The sequence below is a fragment of the Stegostoma tigrinum genome, chromosome 22 (genome assembly GCF_030684315.1).
Source record: "Stegostoma tigrinum isolate sSteTig4 chromosome 22, sSteTig4.hap1, whole genome shotgun sequence".
Classification (NCBI taxonomy): Eukaryota; Metazoa; Chordata; class Chondrichthyes; order Orectolobiformes; family Stegostomatidae; genus Stegostoma; species Stegostoma tigrinum.
The window spans coordinates 4252532-4270895 of NC_081375.1; the positions used below are offsets into that span (position 1 = coordinate 4252532).

Sequence of the window (18364 nt, forward strand, 5' to 3'; positions counted from 1 at the left end):
AGCAGAGCTGGTACCAACTTGGTATACTCTTGGGAAGGAATTGACTTCAAGGTCCTTAACATCAATTCCGGGCTTCATGGCTTCAGGCTAAATGTAGGCAAGGAAACCTGTTGATGAATCAGTACTCCTCCATGTTGAACACTAAGGATGCAAAATACACTCTGGGTGGGGGATTTCCATACCCACCACCAGGAGTGGCTCATCAGCTGTTGATCGAAGTTGGTCAGATCCGAGAGGACATAGCTGCGAGACTGGGTCTGTGCCAGGTGGTGAGGGAACCAACAAGAGGGGAAAACATACTCCACATCCTTACCAATCTGCCAGCTGCAGACCCATCTGTCCATGACAGTATCGTTAACAGTGACCATCGCACAGTCCTTGTGCAGACAGAGTCCCACCTTCACACTGAGAACAACCTCCATTGTATTGTGTGGCACTATCACCGTGCTCAATGGGACAGACTTCAAACAGATTTAGAATCTCAAGACTGGGCATCCATGAGGCGCTGTGGCCCATCAGCAGCAGCAGAATTGTACTCCAGCACAATCTGTAACCTCATGGCCCGGCAGATCCCCCACTCAACCCTTACCACCAAGCCAGGGGATCAACCCTGGCAGGAGGGGATGCCAGGATCAGCACCAGGCATACCTGAAGATGAGGCGTTAACCTGGTGAAGCCACCAAACAGGACTACTTGCACACCAAACAGCGAAAGCAGCAAATGACAGAAAGAGCTAAGCTATCCCACAACCAACGGATCAGATGTGAGCTCTGCAGTCCTGCCACATCCAGTTATGAATGGTGGGGGACAATTAAACAGCTCACTGGAGGAGGAGGTTCCACAAATATCCCCGTCCTCAATGATGGAAAAGCCCAGCACATCAGGGCAAAAGATAAAACTGAAGCATTGGCAGCAATCTTCAGCCAGAAGAGCCGAGTGGATGATCCATCTCGGCCTCCTCCAGTGGTCCCCAGCATCACAGATACCAGTCTTCAGCCAATTCGCTTCACTCCATGTGATATCAAGAAACGGTTGGAGACACTGGATACTGCAAAGGCTATAGGCCCTGAGACCATTCCGGCAATAGTGAAGATTTGTGCTCCAGAATTTGTTGCTCCCCTAGCCAAGCTGTTCCAGTACAGTTACAACCCTGGCATCTACCTGATAATGTGGAAAAAGCCCAGGTCTGTCCTAATACACAAAAAAGCAGGACAAATCCAACAACAACAACAAAACCAAGTTGCTAGAAAACCTCAGCAGGTCTGGCAGCATCTGTGAAGTAAGAAAGAGAGTTAATGTTTCGGGGTCCGGTGACTCTTCCTCAGGACATATCCAACCCGGTCATTTACTGCCCCATCAGTCTACTGTTGACCATCAGCAGAATAACAGAAGGCGTTATCAGTGCTATCAAGCAGCATTGCTCAGCAATAATCTGCTTAATGATGCCCAATTTAGTCTCTGGCAGGGCCACTCAGTTCCTGACCTCATTACAGCTTTGGTTCAAAACAGCTGAAATCCAGAGGTGAGGGGAGAGTCTCAGCCCTCAACATCAAGGCCGCATTCGACCGAGTGTGGCATCAGGGAGCCCCAGCAAAACTGGAATCAATGGGTATCAGAGACAAACTCTCCAGTGGTTGGAGTCATACCTGACACATAGGAAAATGGTTGTAGTTGTTGGGGGTCAGTCATCTCAGTTCCAGGTCATCTCTGCCGGAGTTCCTCAGGGTAGTGTCCTCGGCCCAAACATTTCGGCTGCTTCATCGATGACCTTCCCTCCACCATAAGGTCAGCAGTGGGGATGTTCCCCAATGATTGCACAATGTCCAACACCATTTGCGACACCTCAGATACAGAAGCTGTCCATGTTCAAATGCAACAAGATCCAGTCAATGTCTTGGCTTGGCCTGACAAGTTGCAAACAACATTTGCACCACACAAATGCCAGGCAATGACCATCACCAATAAGAGACAATCCAATCACTGTCTTTTGATAGTCAATGGTGTTGCCATCACTGAATCCAGACTATCAACATCCTGGGTGTTATCATTGACCAGAAACTCAGCCGGACTCACCACATAAACACAGTGACTACAGGTCAGAAGCTAGGAATACTGCAGCAAGTAACTCTTCCCCTGACTCCTCAAAACCTGTCCACCATCTACAAGGTGCGAGTCAGGAGTGTGATGGAATACTCCCCACTTGCCTGGATGGGGGCAGCTCCAGCAACACTCAAGACATTTGACACCATCCAGGATAAAACAGCACATTTGATTGGCCCCACATCCACGAGGATCCACTCCCTCCACCATACATGCTCAGTAGCAGCAGTACGTACTATCTACAAGATGCACTGCAGAAATTCACCAAAGATCTTCAGACAACACCTCCCAAACTCAACCACTCCCATCCAGAAGGACAAGGACTGCAGATACATGGGAACACCACCCTCTGCCAGTTCCCCTACAAGTCACTCACCATCCTGACTTGGAAATATATTGTTGTTTCTTCACTGTCGCTGGGTCAAAATCCTGGGATTCCCTCCCTAATGGCATTGTGGATCAACCCACAGCAGGTGGACTGCAGCAGTTCAAAAGGCAGCTCACCACCACCTTCTCCAGGGGCAACTAGGAACAGGAAGTAAATGCTGGCCCTGCCAATGATTCCTGCATCCCACAAGGGAACAAAAGGAAACTTTATTTGGTTACCATATCAGCCCATAGGTTGGGAAGATATATGTTGATAATGATGGCAAACAGGTCCTGGATTGCTGGTTGAAGTGATGACTCAATTGGAAAAACTAACAGAATGGAGTTCTTGATCAGAAATCCAAAGCGTGAGAGGCATCATTCATTATTATCTTTCCCCGGTGAGAAAAGCATATACCGTGTTATACTGTATTTTATCAATGATTCCTGCTGTCCAAATATACATGCTGGGATGTCAAATTCCACCCTGCTATTCTTAGGGTGTCTCATGGTAATGTGAATCTGACATTGTACAAACATTTCAGCATGCAGGTTAAACGTCTCATTTTTATTTTCATTACCTCTTTTGCTTTGTTGTTTTAGGAGATACCTATTGGCTAAAGTAACCCAGGTGAGTTGAAACAAGCAATGTTTGGGCCATCTTTTCTCGGCCTATCTCCCTATGAAATGAACTAGAGAAAGTTCTATTGCCACTTCGGGTTGTAGACCATGATTCTCTTTTGGAGTCTTATTTAGGTTCAGAGCCATATTCTAGATATAGTAGGAATAAGTAACTTAATACTGAACTAAGTATATAATTGTTTTAAAGAAATGTGATGAATACAGCAGCAAGAGATAGCTTCATCAGAAAAATAAAACATTGAACATATATTTTAAACAAAGAACGATAACTTTATTATAGCACAGGGGGAAACCCCAGAATGGTACCGGTTCCTATAGTACATACATCACTAAGCTTCCAAATGAACTTGCATGGTCTGGACTCTCTGGTCAGTTCCTCTGTCAACATCTGTTCCTCAGTATTTTAAGTGGTTGACTAGTTCACTCCAGCCACAACACTGAATACTGTTTCCCCTTGAATATCAGTATTTGGCTCCATTCCTTCAGAGGACTCCACCCAGGCTCTCAACCATAAGTCCTCATCAAATTCTTCTCCCAAACATCATGGCATGTTGGTTTCCCATTCATCCCTTTATTACCGTGTCCCACCTGCCATCAATCATGTTATACTTTAACACATCTCCCGGCTCCACACTAAAGTTGAACACTCGTGCAAGATTATTGATCACCATAGCTCGTAACTTAAGGGTAATGCAATAGAAATTAACTTCATTTTAGCAAGTTTTGCAAGAAGGAAGAAAGATGTGTTTCAGAAAGAATTAAAAAAAACAGCTGCAAACATGGCCAGTTTTGGCTAGCATGGAAATAAAGCAAATGTCTTTGAGATAAAACTGACCACAGTTAGTGATATCACTACTGATTACTATCGATTGCATAATTGTTTAATTAATTGATTGACTTATACTGAGTGTCTTTTAAAAGTTCTATTATTATTATTTTTACGTCTACATGTTCTCTTAAAATCAAAATCAAAATAGATATAACATGGAAATATGCAAAATCGCAAAAATGAGTGGCTACGTGGCTCAGACCCAGAGGGTCCTGCCAGATGCTGTATGTGTGCACTGACCTGACACAAGGTACAGCGCAGCATTCAATCCACTATGCCACACACACAGTCATTAAATCAATGGAATACTCAATAACCACACTTTTTAAATATTTAATTCTAGCAAATGCCTTCACATTGTTCAGATGCTTGTAATTAGTTTAACTGCAAACCATAGACAATGGGCATTTAACGCGGGACCTTTATCTGCTGGTAATTCAGAAGTTGTGTTGTTTTATTTTCCTTGTTTGCAGTTATAGAGGCATCATTTGTAAATAAAATAGTAACATTTGGGTGCTGAAATGAATCAAAAATGGATTAGAAAATTGAGAAGTTGTGTTAATGATTACGAGATTATCTTAATTTTAATTTGAGATTAAATTTTAGTTAGCTCCACTGATATGATTATTAAATGCAATAAAATAGTGTTACATGCATTTGAACATTCAAAAGGTATACGACCAGTTTAGTTCACCCTCTGCAAGGTCTAACTGGCACATCTCATCAGCACAGGAAGGTTCGACTAACACTAATATTAGGCAGTATTAGAAAATACACTTCTCAAACAGGATTATGATTTAGAAGTATTGACATTGAAATTTTAGAAAGCTTACAATTCTAAACTTCAATTCTTATATCTTCAGTCCTTGTAAAATGGGAAATCAACTCCTTTCATTTCTTGGCTGTACACAGAATTAAAATGTTCAGTCTGTGCTGTGGTGAAATGGTTCTTCCAATCTCCAGAGATGCCTGTAACAAAATGAATTCCATTTATAACAATTTCTTTAATAAAAAGGAAATTGTGTCTATATGACATCTATCAGAATGTCAGGATATCTCAGAATACTCCGTAGTATTTCACTGGATGCAAGTGTAATCACAGTTAGAATGCAGGAAGTGCAAAATCTAGAGTATTAGATTTTTTTTAGATGTTATTGCCATGTGTACTCTAGTAGAGAAGTACAGGAGTACAGTGCAAAGTGCATAAAGTCACCACACATGACACCACCTAGTTACAAGATAACTTAGACACAAAGTAGTGAGAGAAACAAGAGTTAAAGAGTTCAGCTTACTTCATAGATGAGTAGAAACATAAAGAAATAAGGTAATAATTAATGCTAAAGTGTTTCATAGTTTAAACCAGGAAAATAAAGGAATAAGTTAGAAGTTCAACAGTCATTGATTAGTCCTCCTCCGATTTCACTCTCGGATGGCCACAGATATCTGTTCTATCTGCAGTGGCAGTATTGAGTATATCTGCTGCTGAAACTGCAGTCTCTCTGATCTCCCCCGATGCCTCGGGAACTTACCTGGGCAGGACCCGCTCACATACTGAGCTGACATACCGCCGAGGGGCCAGCACGCGACCCGCCAGAATACCAAGAGGGGCAAAATACTAAAGAAAGGGGGAAGAAAGATAAAATATGGGGAGAAAAGGAGAAGGAAATGAGAAATAAACAGAGGGAGTGGAGGACCTCCAGTTGGAGTGTCCTACTCCCCTGCCATGGATTCAGCAAGCTTCAGAAAAGAACATTGTGTTAATTAAGTTTTTTTTTAAAGAATTTGGGCCAACTACTAAGGAAAGATACCTTTTCTCAGTGGTACCATAGGAACCTCCAGCTGGGATAGCAAAGCAAGCCTTGACTTAATATAGAGACAACAAGGTGTAGAGCTGGATGAACATAGCAGGCCAAGCAGCATCAGAGGAGCAGGAAGGCTGACGTTTCAGGCCTAGACCCATCAGCTCTCCTGCTCCTCTGTTGCTATAGAACACTACAGCACAGTACAAGCCCTTCGGCCTTTGATGTTGCGCCAACCTGTGAAACCAAACTGAAGCCCATCTAACCTACACTATTCCATTATCATCCATATGCAGCTCGGCCTGCTGTGTTCATCCAGCTCCACACCTTGTTAGCTCAGATTCTCCAGCATCTGCAGTTCCTACTATCTCTTGGCTTAACATTGCAGCTTCATATCTAATAGTGCAGCACGTATTACCAATCACAAGTTGCTCTGGAGAAGGTGGTGACATGCTACCTTCATGTGGTTCAGGTAGCAAGGAGGGAGGTCCAGGATACTGACCCCGTGACAATGAGGGAATGATGATATACGTGCAAGTCAGAATTGTGATGCAAAGTGTGTGAGTTATATTTGTTTTAATAGCATTTATTTTTGAGTTTGTATTTTTGAATTTTGAACTAGCACATGATGTTTCTATGTGCAGTCATATGTTTAATAATTCACTCGTAAGTATTTCTGTGACCTTTGTGATTTCTTTTAAGACAGTTTAAGAAAGAAGTTCTTCAAGAATGAATCGATTTTTGAATGCATTGGGAGGAAACAGATTTAGGTACTAAAACTGTAGCGGTATTACAAAGAGAACATGGTCCTTAGAACATACTAAAGAGGGAGAAATGGCTTTGGACAATCATTCTTTTTTGAATACTGACTAGAAGAATCTGGAGATTATGGGTATTGTATCTCAAAAGGGAAGGTATTTCCTAATGCTTTGAGTGAAGGAGAAAAAAATCAATAAAAACGTTGAGTGGTACAGGAGGAGGTCAGTCACTGATGTTGGCCAGTGATACTGTTTGCCTTCCAGAGGGTTTAATGAAGGGGAAAATATTAATTGGAGGCATACATGAAGATTACAAACCAGTTCCATTGGAGAAAGTTGGACTGAAGAGTAACATGGTAAATGGATACATAGTAGTGGGAGTAAAGAAACAAATTCCGATAAAATGAATTGATTTTCTTTTGGGAACTAATGTTGCAGATTTAAAACTTCTGGCCTCACCAAGGGTAGTAAGACAACCAATAGAGGTAAAAGAAACTAGAAATATCACAAAAAAAACATCCTGGATTGTTTTCTGACACTGTTGTGAAAAGACCTCAGGCCCATAGCATTAGACAGGAAGAAAATGAATCCATGAAATAAGGAGGTCATTTCTAAAATTGTAACGGGACACAAGTTGAAACTGTAACTAAAAATAAAGATAAAGAGAATGAAGTTGATATGTTTAACTTATCTTTTTTACAAATGGAACTGAAAGAGTTATATGGAACAGATTACTGTGATTGAATCAGAAGCACACCTGAGTGTTATTACTTGACATAGTATTCCTGAGGAAATGGAGACCACCCAAAATAATAACTAATGACTAATGGACAGTGGTCCATCAGGTACTAGTTCCATCTGAGTATCATAATGATGTAAGTTACTCATGAAATTCAAATAGCAGCTAACTTAATATTTTAGTCTAAAACTTTAAACATATTTATTGCTAGGTTTACATAAGGATGTACACAAGTAGTGAGAAAACCACAAATTTCAAATAAACCTGTGTTTTTAATTCAAATACCAGCTTTTGAAGAACTATTTAGCACAGTCTTAATAGATTTTGTAGGACCCATTTGACTGAACTGTTTGATTAACTACGCGAGCCCAATTTGGTTATAAATTTGGTACAGCACCAAACTGATGACCGTGAATCCATTGTTGATTGTCAGAAAAACTCATCTGGTTCAAAAATGCCCTTTAGGGAGAGAAACTGCCATCCTTATCTGGGTCTGGCCTACATGTGACTCCAGACCCACTGCAATGTGGTTGACTTTAACTGCCCTCTGGGCAATTAGGGATGGGCAATAAATGTTGCCTGGCCAGCGACACCCATATGCCATGAATGAATTAACAAAGAATCCAACCTGGCCAATTATCATCACATCAGTTGAAACTCAATCATTAGTAAAGTGATGGAAGGTGTCATCAGCGATGCTATCAAGCAGCACTTACTCAGTGACACTAAGTTTAGGTTCTATTCAGCTCCTGACCTCATTACCACCCCGTATAAAAAATGGACAAAAGAGCTGAATTCCAGAGGAGAGGTGAGAGTGACAGGCCTTGACATCAAGGCTGCAATTGACCGAGTGTGGCATCAAAGACCCCTAGCAAAACTGGAATCAATGGGCACCAGAAGGCCAAATCTCTGCTGGTTGGAGTCATAGCTGGCACATAGGAAGATGGTTGGGGTTGTTGAAGGTCAGTCATCTCAGCTCCAGGACATCTCTGCAGGAGTTCCTCAGGGTAGTGTCCTAGGCCCAACCATCTTTAGCCGCTTCATTAAATGCCTTTTCTCTACCATTAGGTCAAAAGTGGGAATGTTTGCTGAGGATTGCATGATGTTCAGCCCCATTTGCAACACCACAGACACTGAAGCTGTCACAGTTCAAGTGCAACAAGATCTGGACAATATGCAGGTTTGGGCTGACAAGTTGCAAGTAACATTCGTGCCACACAAACACCAGGCAATGCCCATCTCCCATAAGAGACAATCTAACCACTGCCCCTTGTCATTCAATGGTGCTACCACAAAACCCTCACTATCAATAACCATTTGCCAGAAACTCAACTGGACTCACCACATGAACAGCAGCCACAAAAGCAGGTCAGAGGCTAGGAATTCTGCAGCAAGTAAGTCGCCTATACATCATCTACAAGGTACAAGTGGGGAGTGAAATGGGAAAACCCCACTTGCCTGGATGGTTGCAGCTCCAACAACACTCAAGAAGCTTGACACCATCCAAGACAAAGCAGCTGCTTGATTGGCACCACATCCACTATCAACACAGAGCACACACAGCTACCATCTTCAAGATGCACTGCAGAAATTCATACATCCTTATATAGATGCTTCCCATCTAGAAGGACAAGGGCAGCAGATACATGGGAACACAACAATCTGCAAGTTCCCCTCCAAGCCATTCACCATCCTGACTTGGGAATATGTTGCTGTTCCTTTAGTGTCGCTGGGTGAAAATCCTGGAATGCCCTCCCTTTGGGTATTTTGGGTCAATGCACAGCGCATGGACTGCGGCAGTTCAAAAAGACAGCTCACCCCCACCTTTTCAATAGCAACTAGGAATGGGCCCAGCCAGTGGTACTCACATTCCACACGTGAATAAAAACAGGAGTGAATTTGACAAGGCAAATATGATTGACTTGTTCCATACTGTGGGACAAGGTCAAAGAGCTTCAAGAGAAGTAGAATTATGAGAGAGTTTGGATTTTCATGCACCTAGGATAAAACATGAAATTTGTGTTGTGTTGGCATGAGTGGATTTTGTGACAAGTTTGTTCAGAATTTCAACACGCTGTTTGCATCTTTAATAGACTTGTTGAGAAAAGGCACAAAATGAGAAGGAGCAAATTACTGCAGATGCAGGAATCGGTGTTGAAAACAAAACAAAAAAATGCTAGAGATCACCACAGGTCAGGCAGCCACCACTGGACAGACAGCAAGCTGATGTCTCGAGTCGAGATGACTCTTCATCTCTAGCGTTTTTTACTTTCAGTTCATAAAACGTGAATGGTAGCTGAAGTGGCAATGTGCCTTTGAAACCTGAAAGCTGTGCTGACAAACACACTGATATTTAGCAATGACTAACTGGCTGTTGATGCGACGGCGTGGGGGCAGTTTTACTGCAAGGTAACGCAGGGACTGAACAGCTTGTCAGCTATTTTTCAGAGACTGATCACATGAAAAAGGGACATTGCATCTTGTGCTAGCTCTGCACAATTTTGGAATAAGCAGCAATGTGGAAGATGCCATTATTTATAGCCCCACAATCCTTTGATTTTATTAGAAAAAGTTCATGCCAAGAACTTAGTTATTTCAAAGAACCTTAATTTTAATGAGTAATGATAATGCCTTTCAAAGATACATTTTCATTCAGGGTTGGGGCGAGGTGTAATGCAATATATTTTAGTAGTTTTTTTGAGTTTCAATTTTTTAAATTTGTGGCATTTGGAGATTTTGGTCTGTCTGAAAAGGTTTAATGAGTAACTAGTAACTATTTGTCATACTGAATTCTTTTAAAATGTTTGCAAGAGCAAGTCCCAAGGACTAACTGTGTTTTGTTTACAGTGGAAAGTTTATGAGCATATAAAGTACACAGTGTAGTATATTAGATTTTCTGATTGAAGATCCTGGATTTTTTTAAAAGCCGAGCAGAACTACCCATAGCTTGGAGAGAAACCTTTCAGTTTTAGTTTCGGGAAGTTCCTCATGGCTCCTAGCTGGTGTGTAAATCTGTTAATCGAGAAAGACAGAAAAGATAGTTTAGATTTTTTACAAATAGTTTGCCTCAGAATAAGGAGGTTAGTCTTAGTTGCTGACAAAAAGTGTTTGGCTAAAATCCTGAAGGGCTTATTTGAAGTTGAGAAAGGTACATGAAAGAGACCATTGGATTCTCCAGGACCTAAAGTCACAAATTAAACCAAGCCTTTGGAGGTGATAAAGAAGGAGATTTTCTTTGGTGTGAGTACTGCAAAGGGGTACTAATATCTGTAAGAGTGTGTTTTAATGGGATTGTGTCCAATTGGGTGTTTCTAAATGTTCAAATTTGTGTTACAGTTATATTGTTTGGTTTATTCTATTTTATCTTTGTCTCCTTTGTAATCATAGACTAGTTTTACTGATGAACCCAAATTGCAATATTGTGGGCCATGCTTCAGTGAGAGATCACCTCATTGAAACAAAAAACAAAAATGATCCATGAAGTTAGATTTCAGTCTGGGATCTGAATTGCCCGTACACAACATCAGCTGGGATCATATCAGAATAATTTGCCACTTAATGGGCAACTCGAAGTTCATGGTGTTCTCATGTAACTACTGCCCTAGACCTAGATAGCTGTGACTGTGAGGTTCCACTGCAGGAACAGATCCCAGAGGAATAGATCAATGTGTTTACAGAGTTAGGACGTCTTTCTAGAGAATGCCATTCTGAAGTAAATGAGTGTAAGACCAATTCAGCATTTGCTGAGGGAAGGTCCAGCTGGCTTCAAGGCCACACTGTAAAAGACAAAATAGGAAATCCGGAAAAGAAAGCAGTATATCAAAAATGTGAAAACTTATACTGAATTTTAGCTGTGGAACGACCTGGAAAATATGCATTGATCCAAATAAAACTCTCACTAATCCAAGCCAATGAAAGGGAATTGACAGAACTCACACGGGCACCTATATTCACTAAGCTAGATTTAAAGTTGGCATTTGGCATTTCCACAGCTCTAGAGGAGTATTTATGCAGACAGTATTAGATAGTTGGTGATCATTCCGAAGTGGAAACTATAATGGATGATATGCAAAGTAGGGATGTGGATACTATAATGGAACCACTGCTAATTGTAACCAAACTCTAGTGTGACTGCTAATTGAAACTCACCAGATAAGCCTGAGCAAGAAAAAACACCACAGTATAAAGATGCCAAAAATCATATTTATAGGTCACACGTTGACAGCAAAAGGTCTAATATCAGATTGCAAAAAGGTGAAAGCTAAAGCAGTGATGCAATAGCCAGCAGGTATAAGAGCTCTGCAAAAATTTATTAGAATCATCTACTACAGAACTCAGCAATATTCTTTCCCAGTTTGTCGGGGTGTGAACCATTGCACCAACTCACTGCCAAGGTTATGTAGTAGGATTAGGGTGCAGAACAAGAAGCTGCATTCCCTCTGACTGAGCAACTAATCACAGCAGGTCCAGTGCTGAAATACTCTGACATAAATGAAAAAGTCTTCCTGTAGTGTCACCCTTGTGAGATAGGATTTGGAACATCCCTAATTCAACAGAAACAGTTGGTTGTATTTGCAGGATAATAAAATGTGAGGCTGGACGAACACAGCAGGCCAAGCAGCATCTCAGGAGCACAAAAGCTGACGTTTCGGGCCTAGACCCTTCATCAGAGCTCTCTGATGAAGGGTCTAGGCCCGAAACGTCAGCTTTTGTGCTCCTGAGATGCTGCTTGGCCTGCTGTGTTCGTCCAGCCTCACATTTTATTATCTTGGAATCTCCAGCATCTGCAGTTCCCATTATCTCTGGTTGTATTTGCACCCAGGATGTGAGGGCAGATTGTATGAGGCTGTGCTCAAGTTGAAAAATAAGTCATACATTATAGCTTCCATTCTGGGAAGATCACTGACTATCTCAAACTATCTGTGTAGACACTGCTCTGGAACTGTGAAAATGTTAAATGGCACATACAACCATTTGCATCACTCAAACCATGTCCAGACTATAGTTAAAAAGCTGCTCCTTTCATCCAGCTTCATCTACCAGTTAGTATTCTTTGCATCTAGGCAATATATCTGACCTTGCAAGTTGTTCTGAATTTTTTTCAATTGTTTTTGCTTGTGAACATTTTCACCACAACTTACTTGCAAGCGATAAGGACAAGTTAAGTGAGATATGGGAAAATGTGAGGTTGTTTGTTTTAGCAGGTGGATCTGAAAAGCATGGTTTTACTTAAATAGAGATCGACTGTGTAAGCCCGAGGTGCAGAGGGATTTAGGTGTTCAAGTGCATGAGTCACAAAAAGTTGGTCTGGACATACAGCACTTAGTCAAAGAAAGTAATGGGACATTACCCTCTATTACATCAGTAATTGGACAGAAGAATAAGAATGAGAGATAATGGGAACTGCAGATGCTGGAGATTCCAAGATAATAAAATGTGAGGCTGGATGAACACAGCAGGCCAAGCAGCATCTCAGGAGCACAAAAGCTGACGTTTCGGGCCTAGACCCTTCATCAGAGAGGGGGATGGGGGGAGGGAACTGGAATAAATAGGGAGAGAGGGGGAGGCGGACCGAAGATGGAGAGCAAAGAAGATAGGTGGAGAGGGTGTAGGTGGGGAGGTAGGGAGGGGATAGGTCAGTCCAGGGAAGACGGACAGGTCAAGGAGGTGGGATGAGGTTAGTAGGTAGCTGGGGGTGCGGCTGGGGGTGGGAGGAAGGGATGGGTGAGAGGAAGAACCGGTTAGGGAGGCAGAGACAGGTTGGACTGGTTTTGGGATGCAGTGGGTGGGGGGGAAGAGCTGGGCTGGTTGTGTGGTGCAGTGGGGGGAGGGGATGAACTGGGCTGGTTTAGGGATGCAGTGGGGGAAGGGGAGATTTTGAAACTGGTGAAGTCCACATTGATACCATATGGCTGCAGGGTTCCCAGGCGGAATATGAGTTGCTGTTCCTGCAACCTTCGGGTGGCATCATTGTGGCAGTGCAGGAGGCCCATGATGGACATGTCATCAAGAGAATGGGAGGGGGAGTGGAAATGGTTTGCGACTGGGAGGTGCAGATGTTTGTTGCGAACTGAGCGGAGGTGTTCTGCAAAGCGGTCCCCAAACCTCCGCTTGGTTTCCCCAATGTAGAGAAAGCCGCACCGGGTACAGTGGATGCAGTATACCACATTGGCAGATGTGCAGGTGAACCTCTGCTTAATGTGGAATGTCATCTTGGGGCCTGGGATGGGGGTGAGGGAGGAGGTGTGGGGACAAGTGTAGCATTTCCTGCGGTTGCAGGGGAAGGTGCCGGGTGTGGTGGGGTTGGAGGGCAGTGTGGAGCGAACAAGGGAGTCACGGAGAGAGTGGTCTCTCCGGAAAGCAGACAGGGGTGGGGATGGAAAAATGTCTTGGGTGGTGGGGTCGGATTGTAAATGGCGGAAGTGTCGGAGGATAATGCGTTGTATCCGGAGGTTGGTAGGGTGGTGTGTGAGAACGAGGGGGATCCTCTTGGGGCGGTTGTGGCGGGGGCGGGGTGTGAGGGATGTGTCGCGGGAAATGCGGGAGACGCGGTCAAGGGCGTTCTCAATCACCGTGGGGGGGAAGTTGCGGTCCTTAAAGAACTTGGACATCTGGGATGTGCGGGAGTGGAATGTCTTATCGTGGGAGCAGATGCGGCGGAGGCGGAGGAATTGGGAATAGGGGATGGAGTTTTTGCAGGAGGGTGGGTGGGAGGAGGTGTATTCTAGGTAGCTGTGGGAGTCGGTGGGCTTGAAATGGACATCAGTTACAAGCTGGTTGCCTGAGATGGAGACTGAGAGGTCCAGGAAGGTGAGGGATGTGCTGGAGATGGCCCAGGTGAACTGAAGGTTGGGGTGGAAGGTGTTGGTGAAGTGGATGAACTGTTCGAGCTCCTCTGGGGAGCAAGAGGCGGCGCCGATACAGTCATCAATGTACCGGAGGAAGAGGTGGGGTTTGGGGCCTGTGTAGGTGCGGAAGATGGACTGTTCCACGTAACCTACAAAGAGGCAGGCATAGCTGGGGCCCATGCGGGTGCCCATGGCCACCCCCTTAGTCTGTAGGAAGTGGGAGGAGTCAAAAGAGAAGTTGTTGAGTGTGAGGACGAGTTCCGCTAGGCGGATGAGAGTGTCGGTGGAGGGGGCCTGGTCGGGCCTGCGGGACAGGAAGAAGCGGAGGGCCTTGAGGCCATCTCCATGCGGAATGCAGGTGTACAGGGACTGGACGTCCATGGTGAATATGAGGTGTTGGGGGCCAGGGAATTGGAAGTCCTGGAGGAGGTGGAGGGCGTGGGTGGTGTCACGGACATAGGTGGGGAGTTCCTGGACCAAAGGGGAGAAAATGGAGTCCAGATAGGTGGAGATGAGTTCGGTGGGGCAGGAGCAGGCTGAGACGATGGGTCGACCAGGGCAGGCAGGTTTGTGGATTTTGGGAAGGAGATAGAAACGGGCCGTGCGGGGTTGGGGAACAATGAGGTTGGAACGTCCGAAACGTCAGCTTTTGTGCTCCTGAGATGCTGCTTGGCCTGCTGTGTTCATCCAGCCTCACATTTTATTATCTTGGAATCTCCAGCATCTGCAGTTCCCATTATCTCTGATACTATTTTAACCTCACTGCGAAGCCTCTGCCAGGGATGCCTAACCTGAAGAAGTTACCCTCCTCCCTCCGGACCAACCTCAGGGAATCTCTCTCCCATTGCAACTCTCTTGTAATCTCTTCGGCCTTGAAACTGCTCGACCATGTCCTGAAGCAAACCAGGTACCACAGCCACATCACCTTTCTCAGCACCTGCCTACGGAACCAGATCATCCCCAAGGGACTACAGTCCACATTTCAGCCTTCCCAATTTGGCCCCAACCGTGACCACCTCTACACCCAGAATATTCAGACCCTTCAGAAGCGGTTCTCCCTGCGAGTCCTGAAACAGACACTTGCAGCCATGCGCCGGCACCTCCAGGCACTGCAATCCAGCCTGCCCCAGCTCAGAGCCTCCCTCTCCCAGACCTGCAAGGGACCCCTGCTGTTTTTTATCCTCCGCAGGATCCACAGACTGAACACCCAGTTCCACTCAGCTTTACTGGACACCAAAAATCGTAAGTACAACCAACTCACAGGCCCCTGCCACCCACAAGAGGATTCCTGCGCCTCCCAAATCCCGACTCTGTCCCTGCCCCTCCCCCACCATGCACCCGCCGCCATTGACCATGAGGACACGGCCGGAGACCCCACCGATGACGTCACATCGGCCTCCGCCGGCCACAGAACTTCCGGAACCGCTGCTGCAGTCACCACCTCCACGTCCAGGTACTACAGCCCACAAACCACCCTCACCTCAGCTGCTGCCGCCCACCCCGATCCTCCCACCGCCGACGGAACCCCGCCCACGGCCGACGCCGACGGAACCCCGCCCACGGCCGACGCCGACGGAACCCCGCCCACGGCCGACGCCGACGGAACCCCGCCCACGGCCGACGGAACCCCGCCCACGGCCGACGACATCATCGCTCCGCCCACAACCTCCACAGCCTGCAACCCCAGAGGAGACAGCCACCCTGAGCCCTGCCGAATCTTCACCATCCCCCCAGACCTCCCACTGACTGAGGACGAACGGTTAGTCCTGAGCAAGGGGCTCACCTTTGTCCCCCTACAACCACACATCAACGAATACCAGTCACGGTCGGACATAGAGCAGTTTTTCCGCCGTCTTCGCCTCCATGCCTACTTCTTCAACCGGGAACCCAACCCTCCTTCCACTGACCCCTTCACCCGCTTCCAACACAAGTCCTCCTCCTGGACACCACCCCCAGGCCTCCTACCCTCCCTCGACCTCTTCATCTCCAACTGCCGTCGAGACATTAACCGCCTCAACCTCTCCACCCCTCTCACCCACTCCAACCTCTCCCCCGCAGAACGGGCAGCCCTCCGCTCCCTCCGCTCCAACCCCAACCTCACCATCAAACCCGCAGACAAGGGTGGCGCAGTGGTAGTATGGAGCACTGACCTCTACATCGCCGAGGCCAGACGCCAACTCTCCGACACCACCTCCTACCGCCTCCTCGATCATGACCCCACACCCGAGCACCAAACCATCATCTCCAACACCATTCATGACCTCATCACCTCAGGGGACCTCCCACCCACAGCCTCCAACCTCATTGTTCCCCAACCCCGCACGGCCCGTTTCTATCTCCTTCCCAAAATCCACAAACCTGCCTGCCCTGGTCGACCCATCGTCTCAGCCTGCTCCTGCCCCACCGAACTCATCTCCACCTATCTGGACTCCATTTTCTCCCCTTTGGTCCAGGAACTCCCCACCTATGTCCGTGACACCACCCACGCCCTCCACCTCCTCCAGGACTTCCAATTCCCTGGCCCCCAACACCTCATATTCACCATGGACGTCCAGTCCCTGTACACCTGCATTCCGCATGGAGATGGCCTCAAGGCCCTCCGCTTCTTCCTGTCCCGCAGGCCCGACCAGGCCCCCTCCACCGACACTCTCATCCGCCTAGCGGAACTCGTCCTCACACTCAACAACTTCTCTTTTGACTCCTCCCACTTCCTACAGACTAAGGGGGTGGCCATGGGCACCCGCATGGGCCCCAGCTATGCCTGCCTCTTTGTAGGTTACGTGGAACAGTCCATCTTCCGCACCTACACAGGCCCCAAACCCCACCTCTTCCTCCGGTACATTGATGACTGTATCGGCGCCGCCTCTTGCTCCCCAGAGGAGCTCGAACAGTTCATCCACTTCACCAACACCTTCCACCCCAACCTTCAGTTCACCTGGGCCATCTCCAGCACATCCCTCACCTTCCTGGACCTCTCAGTCTCCATCTCAGGCAACCAGCTTGTAACTGATGTCCATTTCAAGCCCACCGACTCCCACAGCTACCTAGAATACACCTCCTCCCACCCACCCTCCTGCAAAAACTCCATCCCCTATTCCCAATTCCTCCGCCTCCGCCGCATCTGCTCCCACGATAAGACATTCCACTCCCGCACATCCCAGATGTCCAAGTTCTTTAAGGACCGCAACTTCCCCCCCACGGTGATTGAGAACGCCCTTGACCGCGTCTCCCGCATTTCCCGCGACACATCCCTCACACCCCGCCCCCGCCACAACCGCCCCAAGAGGATCCCCCTCGTTCTCACACACCACCCTACCAACCTCCGGATACAACGCATTATCCTCCGACACTTCCGCCATTTACAATCCGACCCCACCACCCAAGACATTTTTCCATCCCCACCCCTGTCTGCTTTCCGGAGAGACCACTCTCTCCGTGACTCCCTTGTTCGCTCCACACTGCCCTCCAACCCCACCACACCCGGCACCTTCCCCTGCAACCGCAGGAAATGCTACACTTGTCCCCACACCTCCTCCCTCACCCCCATCCCAGGCCCCAAGATGACATTCCACATTAAGCAGAGGTTCACCTGCACATCTGCCAATGTGGTATACTGCATCCACTGTACCCGGTGCGGCTTTCTCTACATTGGGGAAACCAAGCGGAGGCTTGGGGACCGCTTTGCAGAACACCTCCGCTCAGTTCGCAACAAACATCTGCACCTCCCAGTCGCAAACCATTTCCACTCCCCCTCCCATTCTCTTGATGACATGTCCATCATGGGCCTCCTGCACTGCCACAATGATGCCACCCGAAGGTTGCAGGAACAGCAACTCATATTCCGCCTGGGAACCCTGCAGCCATATGGTATCAATGTGGACTTCACCAGTTTCAAAATCTCCCCTTCCCCCACTGCATCCCTAAACCAGCCCAGTTCATCCCCTCCCCCCACTGCACCACACAACCAGCCCAGCTCTTCCCCCCCACCCACTGCATCCCAAAACCAGTCCAACCTGTCTCTGCCTCCCTAACCGGTTCTTCCTCTCACCCATCCCTTCCTCCCACCCCCAGCCGCACCCCCAGCTACCTACTAACCTCATCCCACCTCCTTGACCTGTCCGTCTTCCCTGGACTGACCTATCCCCTCCCTACCTCCCCACCTACACCCTCTCCACCTATCTTCTTTGCTCTCCATCTTCGGTCCGCCTCCCCCTCTCTCCCTATTTATTCCAGTTCCCTCCCCCCATCCCCCTCTCTGATGAAGGGTCTAGGCCCGAAACGTC

General features: G+C 46.7%; 1 protein-coding gene across 1 annotated transcript in view; it reads right to left on the reverse strand.

The window, feature by feature from the left end:
- Positions 1-3357: 3357 nt before the first annotated feature.
- The window catches only part of LOC125463639 (sulfotransferase 2B1), a 57485-nt gene continuing 42478 nt past the window's right edge, over positions 3358-18364 (reverse strand). Inside the window, exon 6 of the mRNA XM_048555177.2 lies at positions 3358-4906. Within this exon, the coding sequence (XP_048411134.1) occupies positions 4797-4906 (110 nt within the window). The 3' untranslated portion in view covers positions 3358-4796. The remainder of the gene's footprint in view (positions 4907-18364) is intronic.